At 53.4% G+C, this 27,662-nt stretch overlaps 6 protein-coding genes across 6 annotated transcripts; 4 read left to right on the top strand and 2 right to left on the bottom strand.

The window, feature by feature from the left end:
- Positions 1–24: 24 nt before the first annotated feature.
- On the top strand, positions 25–2,254 carry CGCA056_v006809 (uncharacterized protein; the record flags this gene model as incomplete). Its single annotated transcript, XM_037322058.1, has 2 exons — positions 25–480; positions 1,862–2,254. 2 exons carry the CDS (start codon positions 25–27, stop codon positions 2,252–2,254), a joined length of 849 nt encoding a protein of 282 aa, XP_037179368.1.
- A 1,508-nt stretch (positions 2,255–3,762) lies between these two features.
- On the bottom strand, positions 3,763–4,881 carry CGCA056_v006808 (uncharacterized protein; the record flags this gene model as incomplete). Its single annotated transcript, XM_037322057.1, has 1 exon — positions 3,763–4,881. One exon carries the CDS (start codon positions 4,879–4,881, stop codon positions 3,763–3,765), a length of 1,119 nt encoding a protein of 372 aa, XP_037179369.1.
- Positions 4,882–5,858: 977 nt separating this feature from the next.
- On the bottom strand, positions 5,859–7,381 carry GONST5 (GDP-mannose transporter GONST5; the record flags this gene model as incomplete). Its single annotated transcript, XM_037322056.1, has 4 exons — positions 5,859–6,281; positions 6,478–6,700; positions 6,822–6,997; positions 7,121–7,381. 4 exons carry the CDS (start codon positions 7,379–7,381, stop codon positions 5,859–5,861), a joined length of 1,083 nt encoding a protein of 360 aa, XP_037179366.1.
- A 6,058-nt stretch (positions 7,382–13,439) lies between these two features.
- On the top strand, positions 13,440–15,194 carry CGCA056_v006806 (uncharacterized protein; the record flags this gene model as incomplete). Its single annotated transcript, XM_037322055.1, has 2 exons — positions 13,440–13,547; positions 13,746–15,194. The coding sequence occupies 2 exons, from the start codon at positions 13,440–13,442 to the stop codon at positions 15,192–15,194; spliced, it is 1,557 nt and encodes a 518-aa protein (XP_037179367.1).
- A 3,195-nt stretch (positions 15,195–18,389) lies between these two features.
- On the top strand, positions 18,390–20,199 carry CGCA056_v006805 (Uncharacterized protein; the record flags this gene model as incomplete). Its single annotated transcript, XM_037322054.1, has 5 exons — positions 18,390–18,472; positions 18,529–19,018; positions 19,067–19,130; positions 19,180–19,479; positions 19,529–20,199. 5 exons carry the CDS (start codon positions 18,390–18,392, stop codon positions 20,197–20,199), a joined length of 1,608 nt encoding a protein of 535 aa, XP_037179364.1.
- A 6,449-nt stretch (positions 20,200–26,648) lies between these two features.
- CGCA056_v006804 (Polyprenol reductase 1) lies at positions 26,649–27,638 on the top strand (the record flags this gene model as incomplete). Its single annotated transcript, XM_037322053.1, has 1 exon — positions 26,649–27,638. One exon carries the CDS (start codon positions 26,649–26,651, stop codon positions 27,636–27,638), a length of 990 nt encoding a protein of 329 aa, XP_037179365.1.
- Positions 27,639–27,662: the final 24 nt, after the last annotated feature.

Below are 27,662 nucleotides of genomic sequence, written 5' to 3'. Positions count from 1 at the left end.
ATTTCCTCACAAATTCTTCGAAAAATGGCACGCCTTACTTATCCCGAACCCCAAGCCAAGGGCCTCAACGTCCTCAAGCAATTCGCCCACACCCCGGCCACGGCGAAGCACTGGGCCAGCATCGGCGCAGCTCAATTCAAAGACCTGGAACTCTCCAACAAGAACCGAGAATTGTCGATTCTTCTCAGCACGTCAAAGTTCAGGTCGTCATACGAATTTTCGCACCATGTCCCGGTGTCGACCAAGGAGGGGGTGACTGATGCGCAGCGCGAGGTTCTCATTCAGGCGGGAAAGCAAAAGGGCTTCTTAGCAGGGAAGGATGGCTCTGGGCAATTGAAGGATCTGTTCACGCAGAAGGAGAGAACGCTGCTGGTGTTCCTTGAAGCTGTCATTGAGGGTCCTGAGGTGGATGACAAGGTGTTTGCGGGCGCAAAGGCCGAGCTTTCGGATCGTGAGATTGTGGAGCTGATCACCCTTCAGGTAAGGTTCCAGCTTCCATCTGTCACAGGTTCGTACCGACTTATCAGGGCTTCTACTACACTTGCTCGCGTATGACAACTGTTTTGAATATCGAATTAGATAGCTTTGCAAAGCCGGCTAAGCTATGACATGACGTAAGAAATACTCGTGAAGATTGAGATCGAGAGGCGAGATGTGGTTACATCAAGGCAGTGTTATTGGACCCTAAGTTGGATATCTCAAGATGATTCGATTCGTCACCATCAGCTTCAAAGAGTTTAGGACAACTCTCATCTAACAAATGCGCATTCAACACCTACCTTTTAGGCCCAGCCGCATCCAGTTTGTGGAGGTTTGCGCCACCCTATGAAAACTCTGTTTATACTTTGATAGATGTCTACTAAGCATCGTGATGCTGCTGATGATGATCAGGAATAACAGGTACTAGTTCAGTGTTCAGTCCCGTGGCCAGTATTGAGGTTTGAGAGGCGTCGAACTAGTGGGGGAAATGCAGTTTTCATCATTTCAATGATTGGAGCTATTCTGAATGAACCATAGTGCGAGCACTTCTTCCACTAAACAGGCTCATATGCATACACATTTCGAACAACTGGCCATCGTTCACCAACTAACGGTGTTCCAGCTTATGATTGATCTCCAGTTGGTTGAAGACAGCACTCGGAGAAGGATCACTAGTGCTCTGCAATCCTCAGGAGCTTAGTAGCCTTACATCGTAGATACCAAGGATCGGCTGAGCCTTCTTGAGGAGACCATAAAGGAGGATGCATTCTCTTGGCTTTTTGGGCTAGCAGCGTTCTCCTAGAGACCCATCCCTCATGCTATGATTCCCTCGCACATTGCCTGCGGCCGCAGTGAGTGTGTCGAAGTCGTGCGGCAGGGAACAGTTGCGGCTGCACAAATGCAGCGCCACCAAATCTAAGAAAGGACTCTAACCCATTTTCACAATCGCTTGCAGTCGTCAAGCCCCTTGTTGAGGCTGGGGGGATGAGGCTTTGGGGAGGGGCTTCACAGATTCCATGACGTATTCGTACTCATAATAGCACCATATGAATGAATATCAGCGGAGTGCTCTTACTGGATTTACCTACTGTGTACCCCCTTGTAGGATGGGCCATGAAACTTCCTCAACTTAAACGAATATCGACCTCGTGGGTTCAATCTTCAGCTGCTCATCATGCAGATTTCTTACCTGCATGACCAATACTGGCGCCTCACACAGTCACGACATGTGTACTCTCGCACTCAACAGAGACACACACTCTCTTGTCTTGTTCTTTTCGAGTCCTTGGGACTTGGGAACACCCCTGCTTTCACAATCCGCATACCGACAGATAAAGACTCACGGACTTTTGCCAAAACACTTCGTGACACCTACCAACAGACCCTCACTCGATTCGGAAGGTTCTTTCAAACGTATGTCAAATTACAAGAGCTGACAGTCTACCGAGTGGCACTACACGACATCAGTGTGCCCAACCTCGACAGCTTGCCAACCACCGAAGCTCTTGTCAAGAACGCCTTCCGCGATGAGGCGCTCACGGCGGCCTTGAGGAACCCCGAACACATGTGCTGGTCATGCTATAACTGCCTCTTTGGTCTCTACGAAAACTTATTTGTCAGAATCGAAAAGCGTGACGGCCGGATACGTGTGCCGATGTACGCTTTGATGATCCGATGGGAGACAAGGCCAATCGCGAACGCGCTTCTCATCAGTCTTGCATCCATCGGTGCCATCTTTCTGGCCGAGTCTGCCCATATTGTCCTCGATTTGTAACAAAAGCGGGTGTAACTGCGCTTAAATCGAGGCAAATCTCATGTCTTCAAGAAGGAACCCCAGCTAAGCAGCGTCACACGAACAACGAACAATGGGGAGGGCATCATGTACGAGAATTTTCGCGAGGACGGGAGCTAGACTGTATCATGAGTAACATGGACGTAAAACCAGAAACCTGATTCGTTGTGTTTTCTTTTTTATAAACGATAGCCTTTTGGTCACAAATGGCAGCATCTCTTCAGTGATCATGACTTCATTGGCGAACGCTCTGTGAGTGTGGAGGTCCCAACAAATCGTGCCAACAATTCCTAAATCACACGCCCGCCCACGACAGCGTTGATGAATTTAGAAGATACAGTTCATTCAACTTGATTAATTCTACGTGTTTGTAAGTAAAAGGGGTGAGTTCCAGCGGCACTGCCGTTATACATGAACGCTGGCTGCCACTTTATCTATTTATAGAGCCAGAGCCAACTTCGGCAGTACCGAGAACGATTCAGGCTAAGCCCATAATTTAAGCTATCACAGCATGAAGGGATCATGCATCATTGATTGCGTCTAGTATACCTTCACCAACATCTCGAGGTGCAGAAAGCTGCTCTAGATTATATAGCTTGGCTATCGCAAGGAAAGACGCATGCGACACCAAATGGATGTGCTGCACGCATCACCGCGGCCAACTCCGGTGGCATGCAGGGGCTTGCATCCAGAATCCTATGGGTGTACTGTATTGCTAGACTACCTGGTAAGTCATGGGGAGGTCTGCCATGTAAAGGAGGGCGATGAGGACTCTAGGTGCGAGTTGGGAGGTTTGCAGGCTTCATCGCCGAGACTTTGCGGCGGTTAGTCTAAAAACAGCCCTGAGACATTTGGAAAGCTTCGGCAACAATCGTCCTTCAATCTCTCCATCAACCTCCAGAAATGTGCCAGTATCTAGATATGTCGAAGGGTGTCTGATACACGCTGCGACTGCAATGGCTAAGCTAAGGAGCACTCGTCACAATTCGTCACCAATGTGTCATCGAAGTATGAATAATCTGAAGAGGGAGAGGAGCAGAAACAATCGAAACCGAAATAGTATCAAATATCTGTTATCATAGTAACGGCGTCACTAGCTTCTCGTAAGGCTCGCAAGTACTCTGGGAACATGCTTCGGCTGATACAGCGGATTGGCTGGTTGACGAGGGGATCTCATGACTGCTGGACAATACTTTTATGCCAAAGGTGCTGGCAGTGACTGACAATGTGCAGTCAGTCTCTCTAGCCTCGTTTATGTTAGGATATAAAGGGATAGCGAAACGTTCATGAAGCTTTCAAGCAGGCACCAATGCAGCTCTGGCTCGTCTTAGTCGTTTCTCCGAGGAAGCCAAACAAGATGTTTCAAGCTCAGCGAGCATTCGAGAACGAATCTGCGTCAAATCTCAAGCGGAGGCTTTCCTCTCTGTTCGTCATCTCTAGTATTATTCGTATATACGCTTCATTATTCACGGCCGTCTCTCATGACTTCATCACAGGCAGCTCACCAACTCCCTCACACCTCTCCAGACCCTCTCCCACCACCTCTCCCTCATCCTCAATCCTCTTTCATCGAACAACCAAGTCCTCAACCTCTGTAAGTCCCACCAGTCCCTCTCATCCACAACTCTTCCCAAGTCCCCATCATCAAATGCAATGCCTCTCCATAGCAGCACGCCCAAGACCTGTGCCCATTTCGCCCTCTTCAAAATGTCCTCGTCGTCAACCACTCTCCCAACCTCCTCCCAAAAGAGGTCTCTCAATTCTCTGGCTTCGGGATAGTATTCAAATCTACTCCTGCCAGTCTCCTCATCAATAATAACATCTTCCCCGAGAATCTCTTCAAGCCCGTACGTTCCCACCCCAAAAGGCAGCCACTCCGCCTCTGCCCAGTCAATAAGCCCAACCACGCCTCCATCGCCCTTCACCATGATGTTATCAGACACGAGATCTCCATGGGTCACAACCCACCCAAGCCCCTCAACCTCATCCATCTCCCTCACAACCCTCCTCACAACACCCCTCAACTCTCTCGGCAGCCCCTTCGCCATAACATCCAACCTCCACCGCAAGCTCCCACCAATCTTCCCCTTCACCACCGCCGCAGCATCCCGTCTCCCCCTCCACGAATCCGCAAACATCCCCGCGAGATCCTTCACAACCCTCTTCCGCATTTCCTCCTTCAAACCATTATCCCGCCTCCTCAACTCCGTAAGAGAAACACCACCGACCCGTTCAACAACATACCCAACCAGCTCCCCCTCAACGACACCCAGCTCCTCCACAACCGGCACCCCAACCGCCTCCCCAAGAATCTTCCTCGCCTCCCCGCACATCCCGACGTCGATACCATGCTTCCTCGGCCTGAACTGCACCAACCTCTCATCGCCAACCTCACACCCCGAATCCCCATCCTGACCTAGGGGAACAAGCAGGAGCGTATAAGAACAATACCCCTGAAACGGCGCGACCACAACCTCGCACCCGGGAAACAGCCCCCTCGCGAACTCGTGCATCCGCGGCACCGCCTCCTCCGCGCTCAGCCCGCACCGCGCAAGGAACGCGGCGACCTTGCGCGTCTCGTCGGCACCGACGTCAAAAGCAGTCGTCATATTACGGCAGTCGCAGGTGCGCGCGCTGCATTTCGGGGTGGTGGTTCTCACTCATCAAAAGAACCAGGTGATGATGGATGAGGTGAGGTGTTTTAAGGTTTCTGAAATCCTTTCCCTCAGCCGCGTTCCGAAGGAAGGTGTGGTCTAACTAGGTTCACATGACACCATCAGCAACCAGCTCCAACGCCGACCGACGTCTGCAGGTTGGAAGGGTGAGTGAGGGGGCGCGGACGGACCGGGGCGGCTCACTTCACCCGACCACACCACTTCAACGACACCCGCACGTGGGGTTGATGACATGTCATCCGCCGTCGCCCGGTCTGGATTCATCATGCCGCGTCTTAAGATTAGCACTCAGGTAGCTCCCTCAGTCACTAGCGAGATCACGCGTGGAACAAGCTGCATTGTGAAATGGTAAGTTTGAATTACTACCAATGTCTTGTCTTGACTTGGGGCTTTAGAAAAATGTTCTAGAAGACAGATGAAGTTGGTTTGGAAAAAGAAGAATCCCCACCGAAGAAGAGAAGAAAATAAAAAAGAACAATTCCGTGTTTATGCCCGTTTCCTTTACTCCATGCGAAGGGTATATAATTGATGCGCAACCGTACGGATGCGCATGCATGCTTGTTTGACGGAGCCTGCTTCTATCCATCGTACACTTTTGACGGCTTTTCAGGAAGGTGGGCGGCTCGGATTAGCGTCGAAGGTTGCGGCAGCCTCAACTAGGCTTGCGCCGGTGTGACTTGCCCATGCATCCTGTCCTCGGGAGACGCAGCCCTTGCTCTCGTCAAGCCCTGTAGGACGTCGAAGTTGCCGATTGGAATTCGGTGTCGATAATTCCACCCAAACGCCTCGTGCCTATGTCCTCGCCGACTTGACCCGGCTCTGCCTGGCGTCCGACTCTATGCTTTTCGGCCGTTACTGATATTCGTTACACGCGCATTACAGCGCACTCGTCGCCCGACAAGGCGAGTCGTCTATTTGCGGGCCTTGCGGTCCAGCTCGACCTTGCTGTACCACGCAGCACCGAGCATCGTCATGAGCATGCCGGTGCCGTTGAAGAGGTGGATCTCGATGCTGTCGAAAGCGACGATGCCGAGGAGGACAGTGAGGCACTGCTTGAGGTTACCGCAGACACTGATGGTCAGGGCACCAGCGACCTTGTTCGTCTGGAAAGAGGCGACGTTGAGGGCGAACGCGAGAGCGCCGTTGCCAGCGATGGCGATGAACGTAGCAAAGCCGAGCTCGCCTCCAACGACCATATCGCGAAGCTTGGTCAGCTCGCCGGCGGCCACGGCACAGGCCAGGGACTGCATAGCCGCGAAAGGCGACATGCGCAGCAGCACCTCCATGGCGGGCAGGGCCAGGGGGCCGGTCATAATGCGGTTAGTCGCAACGGTCTGTGGAAGTGTTCGTCAGCGCCTCATTTCATGCATGAAAGTAAACTGTAAATGGGCTGAAGGTTTGGCCATCGGGTTTCAGAGGCGGCGGGGACGACGGGTCCAATTGGAACAGCCACTCTCCGCGCACGACTCGACAACTCAAAAAGCTCGGATGATGGGCGGGTGGGTGATTGGCAACCCAGAATTAACATACCTTAACCGCAGCAAGCATGACACCAGCAAAGGTGAGCAGGAATCCAAGATCGGTGAAGGTGTACTCGCCGACCGTCGTCAAGGCGGCACCGATCATGACGGGAACAAGAGTGAGATAGGTCATGTTCTCGTAGGTACGGCCAAAGATCGTGCGGTAGATACCGACAGTGAAGACCGGGACGGTGGTTCTGAGGACCTGGTAGAATGCTACCGAGACCATGGCACTGTTCAGATGAGTTAGCACTATGCTTGCATGGAGGCTTGGCCCCGCCTCATCCGGAGGCGGAACCAGCGGGATCCCGCGAGACGCCGCGCGGCGTGCCCGGGAGGAATCTGGATGCTTACAGCGAAAGGTTGGAAACGGCGATGTTGGTGGTAAAGAGGAGAGAAAACGCCAGGAGGATGAGGTTCTCACGACGTCCCAGGTGGGACATGGTGAAGTAGCCTCCCTTCAACAGACCGAAGCATCCCAAGCTCGCGCACGTGGCGTGGATGCAAGTGAGAAGCCATGGGAAGTGGAACTGGGCAGAAAGTCAGTGAATGCACTTTTTGTGAGAGTTGGTGAATGATGCGTCTCATCTTAGCAGAGCTCCCGCCCACGGAAGCTTTGCCAAGACTGAGAGGGAATCGAGGAAGCCACGTACGAATTCTAGGACCAGCTTGTTGTAGAGAGTCAAAATCAAGCTGAAGAAAAAGTAGGCGCACAACCAGGCGTACTTGACATTTGGCGAAACGGTGTACTCGACGGGGTTGTTGTTGGTCTTGTCTTCCTGTGCCTGCTGTTCGGCAGCAGGGCTCGGGGCGGCCTCGAGACCGTAGCTCTCCTCGACGCGCTTCTCATCGCCGTTGAGGAGACCATGGCCCTCCTCACTCCGCCGGGCCTCGCTCTTGAAGTTGTCGGCCATTTTTTCGGTGTGTTTTTCAGTTGCTCGTAAAAGTCGAGAGAGTTGGGTCGTTTCCCGTTCGTCGGAAGGTCGAAATGTTATTTTGTTTATAGGCCGTGTGTCCGCCGCAAAATGCTAAACCCTGGCTGCGAAGGGGGTGGTAATGGCTGACGACTGTCCAAGTTTCACGACGCAGATCGGTCCCGGGCGTGGGGAGTTTGGCGTTCAAAACGGGCGTGCGTAAGTTGTCGAGCTTAAAAAATCGGACCAACAAGCGACGAGTGGAAGAAATGACTGTGAGTTGTATCTGTCGAAAATGCCGGAAAGGGAAAAGAAGAAGAAGAGGTCCAAACGAGAGGCAGAGCGTCGGGAGGGTGAGTGAGCTCGAGGGGGTGAAGGAGGAAAAATAAGAGCCGATCGGGAGCTGCAGGTGCAGAGTGCAGGCAGGTAGGTAGATAGGTAGGTAGGCAGGTTGCTGACGGGAGACAGGAGGCGAGGGTGACAGCAAAGGGTGTTTGTTCAGTGGAACAGGGACAAATGAACCCAAGACTTCGGATCGCGGCGTTGCAAGGCAGTACCTAAATCCGATGCACCAATGTTAATGTCGAAACCCAGGAGAAGGAAGAGCCTGGGAGCAGGGGGGGTGGGCAAAAATAAGGATTGGGAGGGAAGGACAGGAACGACAGGAACGACAAAAAACGTGTGGAGAGAGAAGGACTGGAGTGGCAGAGCAGCAGAGAAAGCAACGGTAGAAAAGGCGAGTGGGAATTGAAGTGGGAAAAAAGAAGAGGGGCCCCGACGAGGGTGCTGGTCACGACGTGGGTTGGTTTGCTTGGTGGTGGTTCCCCTGGTGGAGGCACCGTGGGCGAGAGAGGGGGGGGAAGGACAAGAAGAGGAACGAGAGGAAGCCGAGATACTCAAACGGGCATCTTTCTCGCTTGCGTGCTTGGCATCAATGACGTTTCGGCTGGCGGCATTTGCCTCTGGCTCCTTGCTGCCGCTCTGCTCTGCTCTGGTCTGTCTTTCATTCGCTCCCTGTATTCGTACTTGGCTGTCCGTAAGTACGAAAGGTACGGTGCTTTTCTGGTGGTGACTGTCACCATATCACTGCATGGCAATTTCTACGGCTCATCTCGACGGCAGAAAGAGCAAATTACAAGCACACGTAGGCTCAAACCCGGCCCCGCGACGATAGGCCAGCTAAGGTAGGGGTAAGGTGGTGAATCAAACCTCATAAACTGCTGCTCTCGTGCCTCACTTCCGTTGACTTACGTGGAGAGGGAGGATGAGCACACGCGGACGACGTACGCAGCAATAGCCCAGCCACAGACTCAGAGTCAGGTCAACTCAACGCGACGGGTTAGAGATGGTCACAGATGAGCAGCATCACGGCTCGCCGGCCATCGAGCTCCAGGGGACGCGGCGTTTGGGGGTTATTACGCCGCAAACTCTGGCCGTCTGCTCCAGTCTCGATGCTTCAACACCATCCGAATAGCCGTAGCCTTGAAGCTACCGGCCATGCTATGAGGCCTTTTGGGGGGTGATGCGGATGCCGATAGCGTGCGAGAGTATGTGTGATGTACATTGAGCTACCTGCTACCCATCTTACCCGCCGTTACTGGCTTGAAGCAGAAGCTGCCGCCCGCCGTTTGAGCCGTTGGATCTGATTGCAGCGCGCACTCTACCTCGAAAAGGCCCGTACGATATCCGTAAATGCCTTAATTACCCTGCGTCCGTCGTGCTGCTTGCTTGCTGTTTGAAGTTTCCCGTCCCAACTCGCCAGCCGCCTCGCGTCCAGAAGGGCCGTCCTCCGATTAATAAAGGCGGCGGGCCTTCACTCTACCGTGGGCACCACTGCTGCCACTGTCATCATCTATCCTCATCTCTGGCCTTGCACTGACGACAGCGCGTGCGGTGGAGGACGCCCCTCCGGCAGGTCTGGGACAGAGTGCTGGAGGAGCAGATGTGGCACTGGCATGGACTGGCACTGACGGCAATGCGCGGTAAGTAGCGAGCGGTGGGCGAGCTCTCTTGTCGATTCCATGGGCTTGGCTCCGCCCTGGTCTCCGTCCGAACTGAGCTTGTCTTGGGAGGGCCCCTTGGCAGCCGCGTAAGCCTGTGCCCTGATTCATTCTGGTGCGACCGGATGGCAGGGGCCTACTGGTAGCGAAACGGGGCCAGTTAATAAGGAGACGGGGTCAGATATAGGTGCCATCGCGGGATGGGAAAGTGGGAGGGCCGGGGTTGGGGCACACAATCACCGCTCCCAGACCGGGGTTGAAGGGTGGTGATGGGCGAAGAAAAGGAACATGATGATGCCGTCTAGAACTCTGGATGGACCGGAGTGATTGGGATGATTCTGAGATGAGGCCCTGCCTACCTGGGGGTACGTATACTGCACTGCGTACACAGAACGGAGTCCAAGCAGTGTTAGATAATCGTCGATACGTACCGTTTTAATCGGTCTGGATTCTCAACTCTGAGACGGCGGACGGCGAACGGCACGAGCCCACCAACGTTTATTTTTTGTGGGTCTGCCAGGTGTGTTTCCAGAAATTCCAGGTCCTTCCGGTCTGGGATTCGACAACTGGGGCAGTAATTATTCTGGCGAAGAAGCTGCTTACATGATGCCAACTTTGGATCGAGGACGTCACAGTCTACAGCACAGCCAGTCACAAATAGGAGCTTCACTGGTTCATCAAGGCAGAGGCGGCGGAAACAGTGGGGGCAGAGCGAACCACCCGCCAAGGGGCGCGTGGGTAAAAGAGTCATTATCACTGGCCGATCTCATTTAAATGCGGCTCTGGGCATGGACAAGCATCCAAGCAGCAATTGCCAGGACAGCTTGATAGATTGATAGCGGAAAGCAACGAATATTGAGCTGAAGCTGCTGTCGAGCTGTTTCCTGTCGCCTGTGAACGAGTATTCGTGTGATTCGTTTCGTGTACGGTGCCGAAATCGGCGAAAGGGACGCTAGTACCTGGGACGGTTGCTTACTTGCGACGGAGAGTAAGGCACGTTAGCTCGAGTCTAGAGCCCTCTCAGGTAGGTGACAACGGTACCTTGATTAGCTTTCCGGATAGGTCAGGTAGGGCAGCGCGCGCCTCGCTCTCGTGAGCGCCTGAAGTCGCTCGGGGGATGGGATGGGATGGCAATGCACAGGAAAACAATCCACACAGACACAGTCTACAGATAGACGGGCAGCCGACAAAGCCGAGGGTCTGGCGATGCCCAGAAATCCCATCCTTTTTTTGGGTTTGGCTCCCTCCCTTGGCCTTGGGCGCCTTGGGGGGTGGTCGGTGGTTGGGGGTGGGTGTCAGCTCGGTTCTTGGGGAGGAGGAGCGGAACTCTGGGACTTTGGGTGGAAGCAAGGAGGAGACGGGCGATAGAATAGGGGAAGCCAAGGCCAGGCAGGCGGAAGCCCTTGGGCAGGTCCCCGTCGTTAACTGGAGTGCTGTATCAGTGGGATGCGACTTGGCTCGGGACATGCAGGGCGGAAATGACGACAAGCCGACGCTGGATTGGCGGGTGAATGTCACTGGCTCGTTCGCCGTGGGCTTCTTGGGCTTCTGCAGGGTGCTGCGCCGTAGGAGTGGGAAGGGATGGGACGGGACGGTGGAGACACGGCTGGCGGAATCTCGCTGACCACCGCCGACAGGCACCTTCTGTGGCTGTCTGTCTATCTGGAGCCCGTCGCCATTCCAGGTAGATTTGCACAACGAAACCGCGGTGGAGATACTTGTGTCGCTCATAATTACATCTTGCGGATACACGGCGGCAAGGTAAGAAAGAGACACTTTTTTGCTGATACAGATGCAGACACAGATCCAGTAGTTGAGACAACAACACTGGCCACAACAGCAGATGTGCGATGCCACGATGCCCCACGAAGTAAGGTATCTTGGCCTTGCTATGCAGTAGCCTGTAGGCCTGGCATGGCCTCACCTCGCACAACACCGCATCTCAGTCTCAGACATCAAGCCACCAACGCGTCCCTTGGGTTACCTTAATCCAACGGCTTGAGTCGAGTCGAGTCGAGTCGCGGCGCGAGGTCTGTCATTCATTGCCATGGCTGCCAAAGCTACGAGGTGGCACACTTGCTGCAGCGAAAGACAGTGTCAGCCGGACCACGCTGCAGACCGAAACTGACATGGCACTGCGTATCGCGATACCAAGCGTCCAAGCCGGCACAGGACGGCAACTCTGATATCTTGGGTTCACCACCTTTTGGGGCCATCCATCCCTCCGCCAGGCCAATGGAAGGACGCCGGCCCTTGTCAGCCTCTGCTTGCCAGCGGAACTCCCTCCCAAGCTGTAAGATGATCAACCGGGCACCCCCAATCCAACGACCCCGACCGGACCCAGTAGGCTATTCTTCATACGCGGGTTGTTGTGAATGGGAGCCGCTGAGACGCTTGTTTGCGTGGCCTAGAAGATGATTCTCAGGGTCGCGACGCTCTAAAAAAGGTTGATCGCTGTGCGTACGTCAGCAGTTATCTTGGGTTCTCTCTCTCCGCAAGGACGGATACGCTAGGTAATTAGATGCTCGACGCTAGGCAAGATGCGAATGGCTAAGGTAGGTATCCTGACCATCGACCGTTGATGTTGATGAGGCCAGTGCATCGCAATGCCGAACATGTCTTGCCCGCAGTAAACTCCGTCTTGTTGCCCAGCTCCATGCATTCACCGTCGAGCCCCCTCTCCGCCAGTCCCGACGTCCCGCAACGCCACGCTGCGCCGTCGGTGCCCCTAATTGCTCGGTCTGCTCCTGCGCATCACTGCACCTCACCTGCACCTAAACTTGAGCTGCGCCTGCGCTGCCCTCCCTCCCGTCTCCCGCATCCTCCGCCCCTTTGTGTGGGCTTTTAGTGCTGTCTTCCCTTCCCTTGAGTTGTCTTCTCTCGGTCGGTACCTGGCCTAAGTATCGGGCTAGCTACAGCACCTTTAGACTCCCTCCTGGGAGCGTGTGACCGTCTCTCCCTTCCTGCAACTGACTGGCCACAACCACCATCTTGGTCCGCTGCACCCGTCATCCCAAGACATTTGCTGAGAGGGGTCTTCCTTCTTCGGTGCTCACCCTCCCTTTCTGCCCGTGTACCCTTTTTTGGTGGTGGTGGTGGTGGTGGTGGTGGTATTCTTCTTTTTTAACTTTCCTACCTGCATCATCCAATCCAATCTGAGTTGAATGAAGTGGTGCATCCGGCCCACACCGAGTCCAGTCTAGCCCCAATTTCCCTCCCATCCTCTTCGCATTTCTTTCCCCGGACTCTGCAGGAATATCGACTCTCGCCAAATCATCCAGTGCGGCTCAATTACAGGCCTGCCACTCAGCTGTGTCTTTCCCGCCGACGCCTGACCGCCTTGCCCGCACCTGTCCGCTTACCCCTTGCGCTGTGGTTGAAGTCTCCGTACCTCCTTTGCTCCATTCTCTCCTGCGGAAGAAGCCCAAGACAGGCCTAGACGATATCAAAGACACGGCACGACAGAGACAGACCTGCACTGACTGGATACCACGAGGCGACCGTGACCCAGTGGTGGTGCGAGTGCGAGGTCACTTCGCCGACCCGCGAAAAAAATAGGAGACCTGTCAGCGATCTTCGGATCCCAGGTCCTTGCCTCCTCTCACAGACAAGCTCTTGGGAATACTCCGTGTGTTTTCTTGGCATTTTGGCATTTTGGACACTACAGCGGCAGGGCGAGCTGCTCGCTGCTTCCCCGTCGGCCAAATTCTTTGCCACAACCTGGAAGCATTTCTTCCACTATTTTTTCTACCTTTTTCTTCCCCTTCCCCCCCCCCCCCCCCCCCTTGAACGACGACGCCGACGACATCTTCGACCGAGTGCATCCACTTCTTTTTCCTGCTCTCGTTACCGTCCGCTCTTTTGGTTCGCTACGCTTTTTATAATACCCGACCGCACTTTCGTCATCGTTGCCCACGTCGCCCTCATCGTCGCCGCTACCGCTTCGCCCCTCGTCACGTCGCCTACTTCGACCTCGCGCGCGCGCCTCACCACCCCCAAGATTGCTCAACCTGGATCTCAAGCCGATCCGGCAGCTAAATGAAACCCGCTTCGGCCCAATGTTGATGCAACTGAAAGGCCGCAGACTCGTTCTGCTGGCAGGCTTCATTGTCGTCCTCTTCCTCCTCATCTTCTCCCAGTCCACCGTCCCGGAGAGCCTGAACTGGGTAAGTTGTTTCGTTGTCGTTACTTCAAAGTTCTTTGTCCTTTTGATCGACGTCGCAAGTCCGTGATCTGCTGGGGCAGCATTCTTCGAGAGAGGAATTCCCCCACGTGCCGACTTGGGGCTGAAACATCGACCGAACTCCTTCCTACGGATCTCTGAGACACCCGCCGCGACTTGACACTGACGTTTGCTTCTCCAGCCCGACCTTTCAGCTTCGCTGCCCAGCGTCACCGGCAGCAAATCATCCGCCCCCTCGGGCAAGAAGGGCAAGGACGAGTCTCCCGGCGTCGGCCGTTTCCACTTCCTCATCGCCGCAAGCGCCCCGAACCTGCAATTCTGCCGCGCCCTCGTCTCCTCGACTGTCAACCGCTTCGGCGCCCCGACCATCGTGGGATGGAACGGTACTGGCGAGAACGACGCTGCCCTGTCGCACTTGGCCAAGATTCGCGTCGTCACCAGGTACCTCGAGGATCTACCCGAATCCTCCAACGATGACCTCTTCATGATGATCGACGGATACGATGTCCTTCTGCAGTTCGGTCCCGATGTTATGATTGAGCGGTACTTCAAGGCGTCGGCATTGGAGGATGAACGCATTATCCAGCAGCTGGGACCCGAGAAGGCCGCCAGCCTCGCTGGACCCCTTGGACGACACATTTTCTTCGGCGCCGACAAGGTTTGCTGGCCGGTGGACTGGCGCCGACCCGCGTGCTGGGCTGTTCCGCCCGTCCCCAACATGGACGGCAGAGAGTTCGGCCCATTGACCAACACCGGCGACATGGTTTTCAACCACCCGAGATGGCTCAACAGCGGCACCATCATGGGCCCGATCAAGGAGCTTCGCGAGTTCTTCCGCGCTACCCTGGACCTCATCAACGAAGTGTACGACCCAGAGTACGAGTTTAGAGAGAGCGACCAGTTCTACATGAGCGATGTTTGGGGTCTGCAGGAGCTTGAGCGTATTGAGATGCAAAAGGAGGAGAACCCCGATGCCGCCGTCATGCGTCCTCCTGAGGATGGCTTCGTTCCGCAATTGGAGCCTCAGTACAGCTACAACTTCCACATTGCCATGGACTACTGGAGTATCCTATTCCAGACATGGGCAGGCTACGCCGACTGGGTGGACTGGCGAAGGTTTATCGGCCCCTTGTACTCGGTTGAAATCAACCAGAACACGCGCAACAACTCCGAGTTCGTGCCCTGGCACTTGCACATGCAGGCAGATGCCATGAAGTCGCTCAAGCGCATCTTCAACACCACTTCCGACGAGACCATGGGCTCCACGGTCAACGAGCTGATTCGCAAGTCGGAATTCGGCGCCAACATCATTACGAAGCAGACTTTCCCTCTTCTCCACGTCACCGGAGAGAAGGGTGCTCTGGACGCTTTCTGGCCCCGTTTGTGGTTCTTCCCCTACTCCCGCTCCCTGACCCGCTCCGCGATCAACTGGTTCCGGGGCGGCGAAGGCTACAGCCCTGACCCGATTAACGGCAAGGTGTGGTACCCTGCACACCCATACCCCAAGGAGATTAGGGAGACGGACGGAGGTGCCTGGTCAGACGCCAGCAACGACAACAACACTGTATACTGGTTGGGTTTCGAGTCGCTATGCGCGGAGCACACTGGCATTCTGTTTGGGGAGGAATAGGTCTCTGGAACGAGACTAGGCCACTTTTTTTCTTTTTTTCAATGAGCATATTTTGAGCACCTTGGGTTTAAGGTCTGGAAAAATCACAGTGCAGGTTCCATGGGAATCGGAAGCATTAGACTAGCAGCAGAGGAAACTGCTGCAAGGGGACAATGGGAGTCCACAGCCAGAGAGGGGGAAAAAATGTCACGGCCGGCATTGCATGTTTGTCACAACATGTAGAAGATGTAATACCCACACCATGTGTTTGTACGCCTTTTTTTTTGGTTTCCTTCCTGTATAACGCAGCGTTGCCTGTCATCTTTAGCAGTAGCATGGCGGCCATGGAGCAATAGACGGGACCGCCTCAGAAGGCGGTATTAGACAATGACTCAGACTTGCTTTTGCATGAAGCTATGATGTTGATGTTCGACGCAGGGCGTGGCAGAGGTGACGGAGGTGGTCACTGCAGGTGTGCATGTCTCAACACCGTACTATCTCATGTCTCTGGCCTTTGCGGGGGCTCATCGGGTTCGAATGAGGTTGACTTTGACTTTGCCGCAGACGCATCTCGATGCACCCGAACCCGCGAGATGCGCCCGAACCCGTCGACCTTGCCGATTTCTGTAGGGCTGAAGGGCGGACTATTGGAATGGCGGCAGTCTCACGAGTCGTGGAGCTGCAAAGGGAGAAGAATGTGGGCTGGATGGCTGCTCGACGGCCCCCCTGTCCTGACTTTTTTCTTGCCTAATTTGGGTGTGCCTAGGTGGTGATTCTTGGCGTGATTGGTTGGGGGCGGAGAAGCCACGTTCGGTAGTTGGCGCTGCCAAGACGAGCCAGCTGGAGTGAGGAGGAAGAGTGGCTTTATTTACTGCCAAGAGTTTGTGCAGGGCGGGATTCTTGACGATTGTTTTTGCATTTTGCGAGGGAGGAGTTGGAGATGGGATTTTGCTTTTTAGGTTTCAATATGTTTAGAAAGGGAGAGGTGGTAGCCACCTGCGGCTGTGCCTTGGGTGGATGGGGGTGGCGTATGCTGTTGGTTGTGAGACTGTTTTGGGATTGGAGGATCGGATTCAGTTGATCGGCTTGGAAGTCAGACGGGAGTCATATGTTGGCGATTCGAGGATGGTGGTGGTGGTGGTGTAAGGGGAGGGGGGGAATCTTGGGGAGGGTTTGGTACAGTCAGACGGGATACGGGTGTGGCGGAGGCTGAAGCGGGGAGGTTCACGCGGGCTTTTTATGAGTATTTTTGAACGTCGGTCTGGTTACTGCGTAATTGTCTTATGATTATCGTGCTCATATGCAGGCAGCACTTTCATCTTCAAGGCGAAGTGCGTGAAGATGGCGGCGGAGGCGTTGATGCGGATGGCTGTCCACGGCTCAGTTCCGACTGATTCGACGGTTGGGTAAGCGGACAGCTGCCAATGTCCGAGTAGACATTGAACCGCGCGAAAGCGCATGTTGGTCATTTAATTCACCTCATGAGTCAACCGATGTACGACATCTCTAGGACGCACGCATTGGTATGTCGTTGCCTCATTTGAGACGAAAGTTCGGTGACGGCGTTTTTTGAGTTCAGCTGATAGCTGGGAGACATGCCTCTGCCTCGGTTCGTCTCGTCTTCAGATGAACTGCTTTGTCATAACGAACGTCATGTACTGTAGTCATATTGAGGCTTAATGTTGGCCTCATATCCCACAAGACCCTGATTTTGATGTCGGTGAGCCATTAGAGAATTGTTGTTGTAATCAGTTGGCAGGGCTGCCTTCGGAAGAGCCGTCAAAATTGATATTGACATATTCCAGCGCTGTCGGGTCGCACCCGGGCAAATGACAGTAAAGACCCACTTTCTACCGCCTCTGAACCTTCTTTCCCGGGCTTTTCATCGTCTTCTGTCTTTCTTCAATATCGATACAACGACACCGCGAGCACCACTACCCTCAGAACTCAAAAAAAGTCCGAGTAACTCGATGCCTCGGCAGGACAAACTTCAGTCTTTGTCCTCGGTCTTACATGGAGTAACACCGTACAAGCCTCTGGCGTACACCGCCATCGCCTCGCCTTGCGATCTTCAACTTTCAAGTCATTCCAGCGACCGTCCAATGGGGACCGCCACTGTCAATGTCGCCTATTTACCCTTTCCAGCAAGCGGGATCGTCACCTGCCACTTACAGAATAGCCCTCATTCGCTCCTCGCTTCTCCCCGAGCGGCTCAGTCCTTTCGGCGGGATGCAGGCTTGAGGCGCTCATCTCTGTTGCATGGCTCGTCCGGCCACTGAGCGGTCGCCAATTTCCCCCATCGCTGACTACCTACGGAAATGACGATGATGGTGGTGAAGTGGGGAGCAAACCCCCAAATTCCTACAACGATGCAGGGCATGGAGGCTGAGCAACCGGTGAATCGTCAATTGCTCAATTGTCTGTCTGTCTTCTCATGCTGAAGCACTCAATCAGGCTCTCTGGTTGGCGACTCTTCTCAGGTCACAGCCGTCTTCCCGCGCCTCCATTCCTGCCTCCGATGTGCAACAACAACCATCTCGCGTTCTCCCCCACGCCACATCGTCGGGGGCTTGAGCTGCTCGCAAGGCAACCAATAGACACAGCAGAGTCGTACTCGCCTGCCGTGATGCCTGCACAGGCTTACTTCCTCAACATGCTTCTAGCAAGGGTTTCACACCGCTAGCAGGCAAACATTTCCCTATTTTACCTCAATGTCAGCTTCAGCCTCGCTCTCGGCGAAGGGCATCGCACAACCGAGCAGCAGCGCGACGGCGCGCCTCCCCACACCGCGCACTTTCTCCCCTTGGCAAGACCTCCCCTTCCCCGATGGCACCCGCGAACTGGGTGCCTTCCCATAGGGCAGCCTTGTGAGCCACGATGCCTTCCGCTGACTCTATTGTGCCTCACCCATGCCACTGCCCTATCTGGGTGCCTGGTGTGCCAGGGGCGCCACACCGATGCTGTGGAATGCGGAACGTAGCCCCTGCTTCTATAAAGAAGGGGCATCCGCAGGTCCATGGGGAAAGTGAAGATCGCAACATCCGCAAACGAGCAAGGCCAATCCCCAAGCTCTGCTGAAAATCTTGAACCAACATCCAAGAACTTGAAATCCCAGCTTCACATATCTAGTCAGACCTGTCCGTAACCTACTACCTAAATCCTACGCATCGCTTCCTCGCCCCGGCCGATCCACCTAGGGTCAGATCATCGCCCGCAATGGACGTCCCAACTGCTCCAGAGGGAATGAACTACTCTCCAAAGAGGCTCATTGTATGCTGCGATGGCACATGGATGAACTCGTAAGTACATCACCGCCCCCTAAACCCTCTAGCATCCCATGCTGACATCCTCCCAGGGAGAGCGGCTACATCAAGCCGACCCTCTTCAAGCCCAAAGGCGGGCTCCAGATCCCCTCGAACGTGACCCGCATCTCGAGATGTTTTCGCCGAAAGTGCAGCGACGGTCGTGTGCAGGTCATCGAGTACGAGTCTGGCGTCGGCACGGGCTCCAACGCCCTCGACGCCCTCACCGGCGGCGCATTCGGCCTCGGCCTGTCGGAGCGCGTCCGCCAGGTCTACAGCTTCCTGTGCGCCAACTACTGCGACGGCGACGAGATCATCCTCATCGGCTTCTCGCGCGGCGCGTACACCGTCCGCTCCGTCGCCGGCATGATTGCCGACTTGGGCTTGCTGACCCGCGAGGGCGTCGAGCACTTTTACCCTATCTTCAAGGACATGGAGAACTGGATGAACGACAAGTACAAGGACGAGTTCCCGAACCTGCCGTTTGAGCACAAGCCCAAGGGCGAAGATGCGGCGGAGAAGTACAGGGCCAAGCTGGAGAAGGTGAGTTGTCATGTTGGTTTCGGTGAAGACGAGTGCTAACTTTGGCAGCGTGGCATGACCCGTGTCCGGCAGCAGGAGGGCAAGGGAAAAATTATCAAGGTCAAGGCAGTCGGTAGGTTTCCTTGCTCGAGTCAAACATAATCACAGCTAATCAGAGACAGCCGTTTGGGACACCGTTGGCAGCCTCGGCATCCCCCAAATCGCCTGGTTGAACAAGCTCGGCATCTACGCATCCAACGAGGAGTACAGATTCTGGGACACTGCCCTGTCAGACAGGATCGAGCACGCCTTCCAAGCTCTCGCACTCGATGAGACCCGCTACTCTTTCCAGCCCGCGGTATGGGAACGTCTGGAAGCCAACAGATTGTCTACGGATCTCCGCCAAGTTTGGTTTCCTGGCAACCACTCCAACTGCGGAGGCGGCTGGGCCGATCAGGGCATGGCCAACATCACTCTTGCCTGTGAGTATAATCCTCGTCCTCACTGCGGATCTTTTGCTAACGTTGACAGGGATGATGGATCAGCTCGCGTCGATTGGCGTCGAGTTTAACCACCGCGCACTCGAGCGCTGCGTGAGCCAGTCAAAGTCATTCTACATTGCGCAGCAGAAGAAGAACAAGGGCAAGCAGTGGGCCTGCGAACCAATTTACAGCTCAAACCATCCCCTCCGACCCTGGGGCCTGGGCGCTATCCAGAAGACGACCAGTCTGTTATACAGTCTTGCCGGAAAGATTACTCGGTCGCCTGGGCGGTACCGGCAAGTCAACGCAAAGACAGAGGTACGAGACGGACCATTTCTGAAGGACACAAACGAACGTATCCACTCCTCTGCCCGCATTCGTCTGGCCTGCGAGGGTCTCGGTCTCAACGACAAACTTCCATGGGATAATGCCGCTCTCAAGAAGCATTGGAAGCTCGTCCTCTCACAGAAGGACTACCACGACCCCGTCCCTAACCACCCTGACTGGGAGCCGCAGGAGCACAGAGAGAACTGTAGCATTCAACACCCGTCTGAGTGCAAGGATGGTCGCTGGGTCTGGGAGTATTCTGGTCCGTCGAAGAACGCACCGCTCTGCAAGGTCATGGTCGAAGAGCCGCTGGGGCCGTACGAGCGGCACCTGTTGAGGCTGACGGGTGGTGATCCCAGTGTCTACAAGTGGGCTCACGAGAACCCCATGTAAAGGGGTGGTTTTGCTTTTTGCGATTGTTTTTGAGCGGCATTGTCAGGCGTCGAGATACCTCTTTTCATCATGGTTAGCACGAGCTGGAGTTTGTCATTGCATCAGGTCTGGGTTTCAAGGCATGGATATGATAGAGTTAGATTAATACAATTGGTTGGCAACACCACAATAAGTTCATCGTCCTGTGATATGTCATATTTGCTTGCAATACAGATGCTATGAGATCAAGTTCAGTTCTCTAATTGCTTCACAAGAGAAAGGTTTTCATTAGAGCCTTCTCATGAGAAACGTGGAGTAAGCTCAAATTCAACTGCCGAGCTGGAATATTGCACATGTGTATAAAAGGTTGATTGGTGGCAAATTGGAAGGCATCAAATAAGGTCGGCATCTTATTCCCGTTCATTGAACAGTCAGAAATTCGACAGAAGTTCACATACTCTGCACCAGAAGGCCTTCTTAACCACGCGATCTCTCGGAAGAGGCTCACAATACCACCTCTCTTCGTTCCTGGGTGTTCATTCTGAGCAGTATCAGTCCTGGGCATGTATCGCGTCCATCGCAAAGCTTGTAAGGAATGGGAGCCTGAGACTGGTCGAGCGACGGGGGATCATAGGATTACCGCCAAGTAGACGACTGGAGGATATCATACATTGGCCTTGTAAGTACTAAACACGCAATAGGCCTTGTTTTATACATGTTCGAGAAGTGAATAATAATACAGCCAACTTCCATTGCTGCTGAGATGCCGTGCCACGTGCTTGAAGCCGTGATGGCATGTCGAGGCCTGAAGGACTACAAGCGTATGGGGTTGAACTATATATTATTAGGCATATGTTGAGGGACTAATGCTGTTCAAGAGAAATTGCTTCCGTCGGGATTATCGTTAACAGAAGTGTCTAGGGCGGCATCGTAACGGGTAGATGGCTCAATTGGCAGCTGTCTTTGTTCTGAGGTCGTCGGTGAAGAGGCGGGACCACTGAAGCGCGTTTCTTCGTCCGTTATCGTTGGCAGTATATTCCGGTGATTTGGGTGCACAAATTCAGAAACCTTGGCGTAGAAAGCTTAGATCGGGGTAGATCTGTTGCGGTTATAGCCATCGACAACACCGGGCCGTGGCTCATGGCCAGTCAATGGAGACACCTAGTTTCATTACTGAAGCCCAGATTTCGACGTATGGCGATGGGTTCTGCCAGAATTCCGCACTCAATGATCTTTTCATCCGCCATGTGTATCAGTCTAGCGTAAATTCCCTTACTAATTTGGTAGATGTTTCTGCTGATGACGTTTACAAACAGACGCATTTATTCGGGATGGGGTTTGGTGTAAACGCCATGTTGCTCCAGGAGCAAGTATGGCTCAACAGCTTCAGAGATCTTGCACCCCCTTTCCCCCAAATTTGTTGATTTCGAAGTGTCTCTGGTTCTTGCCGGTCTCTTCTTTCTGATTATCCAAATTCACATACGACTCTGCGCGACGCCTCTCCTTTGCGGGAGACAGCAGGTCTATGCTCAAATCAATATTGGAAATTCGGTTAGCAAGTGTTGGCGCACTGAACAAGATGCTATCCTGATTGATTGTTTTCAGAAAATCAAGACGCAGTTGATTTGATTAAGACGACTTTATACAGTAACTGAGAATTAATGGCGCACTATGTTGGGCTGTGAGCTCGCTCAAGACTCTGCTCTCGGTGGCTCAGAAAGGTACAGGAAATATTCCATGAAATGACAAATTCATATAAAAACCTGTAGAGATAGCTGAATTCTTGAGCACCAATGGCATCTGTTTCTCAGACTCATACAGATTCGTCAGGCTTATACATTCGTCACAAGTTATTTGTCAAGATTCAGTGCTTCTTGAGGGTGTCCACTATCATGGGCAAATGTTCAGCCGTCTTCTCTCGACGGTTTCTGGTGGCTATACAGGTAATTTCTCTTGTAATACGCAATAGCCCGGTCGCTAATGCTAGAACCTTTACAACCTGAGTTAGTGGTGCCGTTGTGCCGTGATCACCCTCGGCCTAAACTTGACCACTGCTACGCACAACTTTAGCCAGTAAGACGTGAAAACGTCGGGCCCTACAGAGGGTCAATTGGTTCTGATCTAGATGAAAGATTGTGTCCCAAGTCAAATATATACCTAGGAAGCAGCAGGTATAATGAGAACAAGCCAAAGATTCAGGTGTTAATACCCTTCCGCCTATGCTATTTTACTTGAGAACAAACAAATGGACTTGAATCTGCGATTATGCAGTCTTAATGAGCATAACTCATGTACTAAGAGGTTTCCTGGTGTTAATTGATGTTGGGACGTGCTGGTGCTTGCGTGTCACCTGGGAACTCTCGCTGCCGTCCATCTTCCACATATAGTTCGTATTATTCTGATACTCCTGCAATACTCAGAGTGGAAAGCGCGCGTGAGTTTAAGGACTGAAATTAAGAAGCTGTGTATGATTTTACTACCGATATCTCCCAACAAAGACATGACATGTCGATGCCGAATGTGGGAGTCAAAGGTTACAGTTCTGGCCGCTGACTTTGGTCAGGTATCTCGGAAGCTATGTAGACCATTTTTTTCGGCTTTACGCGAACGTAAGGGGAGGTCTTCCGTAAGGTCATTTCAAATGGATAAAGCTGCAAACCTACAACCTCATGCTGCTGAGGCCTTCGCCGTTGCTCACCCCTTGATCCATGCTGCGAAGTCGTCTTATTTCAATCTGGCGTATTTGATTCAGCCTCGGTATATGTCCTAGCCTATCTTGTCTTTCTCGGCGGCCTTCTTGCCTTACTTACCTGAATTCTATTAGCTGAGTTCCATTATATCCAGTGGCTGAATAAAATACTAGTTTGACCTTTAAAAATATAAAAGACATTTCAAATGTCAAGTGTTACATTCACGACAGCAATTGACATTCTGTTCGCCATTTGGCTTGCGGACAAACACCTTACAGGCTCATCGACTTACCCGGGGGCATGGCATCCATCTCTCCGAAGGAAAGAACTTGTCCCAATCTCTCCCTATTCTTGTCAACCATCAATGTCCCTCCGGATTCCCTGGTGTTGATACTTTAAGAATATCCACGCCCAAGCCTTGTAAGTGGCTTGGGTCTGTCTCATAGCTAGCTGCCACTGGAGCTTGTCCAGCATTCTAGAAGCCAATAACTCCATGGCTGCTATTTTAGCAACCAAATTTCAGCCAGCTATTGCTGAAGAAACCTTCGGGCATTTGGGAGGAGCTATGGCTTTAAAGGAGTCTGCTGGACAAGGACTCGCTAGAACAAGCGAGGGTCGGCGAAAGCTCTGAACTTGGCCATTGGGTCTCGATCTTATCACGACGGTTTTGAATAGCCTTCAATTTTCTCCCAGGATCTCAACCGCAAAACATTCTATGGTTGAAGACCACTCACGCGCTGTAAATTTCGTGGCCACAAGCAGCGGAACAAAGATTTCACAACCATGTCGTTTCCTACGGCTGATCCATTCAATGGCAGAATGCCCGCAAAGAAATCGACGTCGTCAATCTGTCTTTGAGGGCCTGCCTAGGTACTGAAGTGACGGCCCTCAATACAGATTTCGGTTGGGGCTCAATCCAAATCCCGCCAGCATCGATATCCTTGTCAAACATCAAATGGGCCAAGGTCGCCACTGCTTTCTGACAACGTGGCTCATTACGACAAGTTGGATTAGTGTCTTCTCCCATTTTCACTGAGCACGTCCTGTGAGACCATGGCAGGCTCTCTCATCGACCCTCGCAAACCCATTCAGGTGTCTATAGTGACCATCGCCCAATGGTTTCTGTCTCGTTCTATTCGTGTATCATCTCATCGATATCCGACATAGATGCTTTGCTCTGGTTTGAGTTCGCCGAACCAAAGGCTTTCTCCGGCATCTCAGGTACCTTTGGGTGTGGCGTAAGGTGTCGAAAAAGCCACCCGCAGCCCATACACGATGTTGGCAGCGAGCATAATTCGAGGCATCGCGTCTCTAATGTTCGACGTCGTTCCAAACCCTCCTGCTATGATAATCAGATCCAGTATCCGACGTCAAGGTCTTAAAGTGATCCAAATACTGGGTAGGTACGACTCCTTTTCACCCGGACGGGCAGCTCTCCGGGTACATTTTGACGAGCTTTCTCATAACCTACCTTTCGGCGAGAGTTCAAGCTCGGGCTGTTGATAGGCCATCAAAATACTGGTGACTAGCAGCGCTATCCAGGTCATCAGCTTAATCACAAAACCAAGCAAGGTTGATCGAGTGATTGAGGGCCTCTCGGAAAACATATATAATGCGATCCTCGCTCCCAGATCCTGCCTTCTCTTCTTCTCTCTCCATCCCATCTTTACATCTGATCACATCTGCTCTATGCAGTGATTTATGTGTTCGACCCTTCATCATCACCTTCTTGTCCACCCTTCGGGGTTTGGGCCAGGAGGTGGTGGATGCGAGGGGCACAATCAGGTATAAAGCCCACCCCTCCCCTGGCTTCCTTCATCCTCCGTCTCTTCTTCTCATCCTACATCTCTCCTTCTCGTCCTACATCTCCTTCGCCCTTTCTCTCCTTCACCCTTTCTCTCCTTCACCCTTTCTCTCCTTCACCCTTTCTCTCCTTCACCCTTTCTCTCCTTCACCCTTTCTCTCCTTCACCCTTTCTCTCCTTCACCCTTTCTCTCCTTCACCCTCCCATCTCACACTCACTTTTACAGCAACACTCAAAGTCCCAAGGACATACTAACCTCGCAGCCTCAACACCTCAGATCAGCACTACTCAAGGTCCATAGGACACTCCCTTCCTTCTCTCTCCCTCCACGAGGCTGGGTTCTCCCCCCGGTCCTCTTCTTCCTGCTGAGGCCTTCCTCCCTCAGCTCCGCCATGGCCCCGGTGGGCCTGATCACTACTTCTTCACTCCCTTCCTTCTCTCTCCTTATACGAGGCTGGGTTCTCCCCCCAGTCCTCTTCTTCCTGCTGAGACCTTCCTCCCTCAGCTCCGCTATGGCCCCGGTGAGCCTTATCACTACTTCTTTGGGCAACGAAGCCGGACTCCAAACCTCCCCGTGGTGTTGCCTGGGAACTTCCTCTCTAGTGGAGAGGATGCCAGACTGGAGACGCGAATCATCTTTTCTTGATCATGACATGTATGGCATCGTTTATTCTCATACTTATCTTCACCCCTTTCCGCACTCATCTACAACAACCATATTATCGGGTATATCCACCATACTGTAGGATCATTCAGTCTACGCCCTTCTACGACACTACCTTGGAAAATATTTACGGCTTTCAATCTACTTGTATATACAAGCATATCAAAGCAATATCACCCATCACGTCACTAATATCGATATCCGACCGACGCTCATCCTGCCTCATACCACGATCGCTTTCACCTCCAAACCATAAACTCAACACTTCGTCATTCAACCAAACATCCCTCCAGATCGCCAAGATGTTCCGACCTCCTCTCATTATCTGGCTCAACTCACATTCATCCTACCCTCCCCTTCCCCAATGCAGGGGAAGAGTCACTTGTGTAGGATGAAGAACGAATATGTAAGCTAATCTTGAGAGGATGAAAGACTATAGGTGGTAGTGATGTTTACGATTGTGGTGGTTGGGATGAAGAAGAGGATGCACAACAGGGAAGCCTAGCCTGCTTTATACTTCAGTTTTCAGAGGGTTGCGAACCACACTCGCGCACCACGCTGAGGCTGACGCGAGGCAGCCCGCCTCAGAACACGTCGCCACGCCGAAATGGATCGGGCTCTGCAACCGGACAACCAACTTCACAAGGGGTGGAAAGAAATGCATGGGCACCTACATGGGCGGTATTCAGGCTGGCTCAAGTTCACACTTCATTCACATTCACAGCCATTAGAGAGGCAACTTTCCTGTCACAGGTCAATAATCAGGGGGATACGCAAGTGAGCCATAGAAACCTGAGGCCAGGCCTCAGGCACAACTAAATACAACCCCTATTTCACTGCAATTCAAACCTCTGTAAAGTGCATGTCTCTGCGGCCTCCGTCTCCCACATGAAGTGAGGTGTCCTGGTTGCCTGCATCTGCATCCAGGGCGCTGCGCCTCCACGGCAGCCTGCCTCTACTCGACAGAGCCTGCCTCCAGCAGCCTCACTTTCGCCGGGCGGCGGGCGGAGCACGGCGGGAAGCGGCAGGCTTATGCACGGGATGAAAAGCCCCTTGCGCCGGTAGTTGGGGGAGGGCGCTTTTCAGCCTCAATCGGCAGGGCTTTTCGTGGTGAAGGCGTGACTTCGATATTCCACTTCGGGGGGGCGGGCGCAGCTGCACGGCCTGGCCCGACGATGAAGCCGGAGCCGCGGGATCGATGATCCGGGGACACCCTTAGGATCTCACCTCAGTGCCAATCATACCCCGACACTGTGTCCAACATATCCTAGCCTGCATGCATCACGACCAGGGCCTGCCCTCCAGCATCACCATGGACTCCCTCACAATCGCCGCCTCGGCCCTTTCCCCGGCCCAATGGTGCCAGGTCTTTTTCGGCCTCTCCTCAGCCGCCGTGCTGGCCATCCAAGTGATACCCAAGGCAGCTCAGCACGCGATACTCGACTACGGCGCACGCTCGCCGGCCACCACCGATGACCAGACGAAGGGAGACGGGCCGCAGGTCACGAACATGTTCAACGACCTCGTCAAAGCTTTCGCCTCCATCGGCCAGATCCCACACGCATGGTTCATGCACTTTTACGTCGCCTCGATCGCGGGCTCAGCCTTCTGGGCGTTCGAGTATCTCCGAGACGGCCCCTTTCTCAGATTGATTGCGGCCAGGCAGGCGCAGTCGGCAAGTCCCACCATGAGCCTCGAGCAGACCATCCTGATCTGGGCACTGATGGCGCTGCAAGGCTCACGTAGACTCTATGAGTGCTTCTTTGTGATGAGGCCCGGATCTTCCAAAATGTGGTTTGTCCATTGGTTGCTAGGCCTAGGATTCTATCTCTGCATGAGTGTGTCGGTCTGGGTTGATGGATCAGGCGAGTCTCTTCGCCCGCATCATCACCGGCTTCTACTAACTTCCTCAGCCGCCCTCCGTGCTTCCCCAGAATGTAATCTGGAGGCCCTTTTATCGCCCCAGTCCTTCATCGGAGTCGCCATGTACCTGTACGGCTGGACAATGCAAAATTGGTGCCATAAACACCTGGCCAGCCTGAAGAAGTATTCGCTTCCTGAGCAAGGTCTCTTTCGATATCTCGTCTGTCCTCATTACACCTGCGAGTGCCTCCTGTATCTTGGTCTTGCCATTGCAGCCGCACCGCAGGGCCAAATGATCAATCGTACGCTTCTCAGCGCTTTCTGGTTCATCGTAGCAAACCTCGGCACAACCGCCGACGGAACCAAGGAGTGGTATGCGCAAAAGTTTGGCGCCGAAAAGGTGGCTAGCAAATGGAAAATGATTCCATTCCTCTTCTAGACTTCTCCTAGACTCACTCGAGCC

The sequence above is a fragment of the Colletotrichum aenigma genome (assembly GCF_013390185.1).
Source record: "Colletotrichum aenigma strain Cg56 chromosome Unknown KSG_Cg56_contig04, whole genome shotgun sequence".
NCBI lineage: Eukaryota > Fungi > Ascomycota > Sordariomycetes > Glomerellales > Glomerellaceae > Colletotrichum > Colletotrichum aenigma.
Note: the sequence above shows the minus strand (reverse complement) of the source record. Positions and strands in the feature narration are given on the sequence as shown.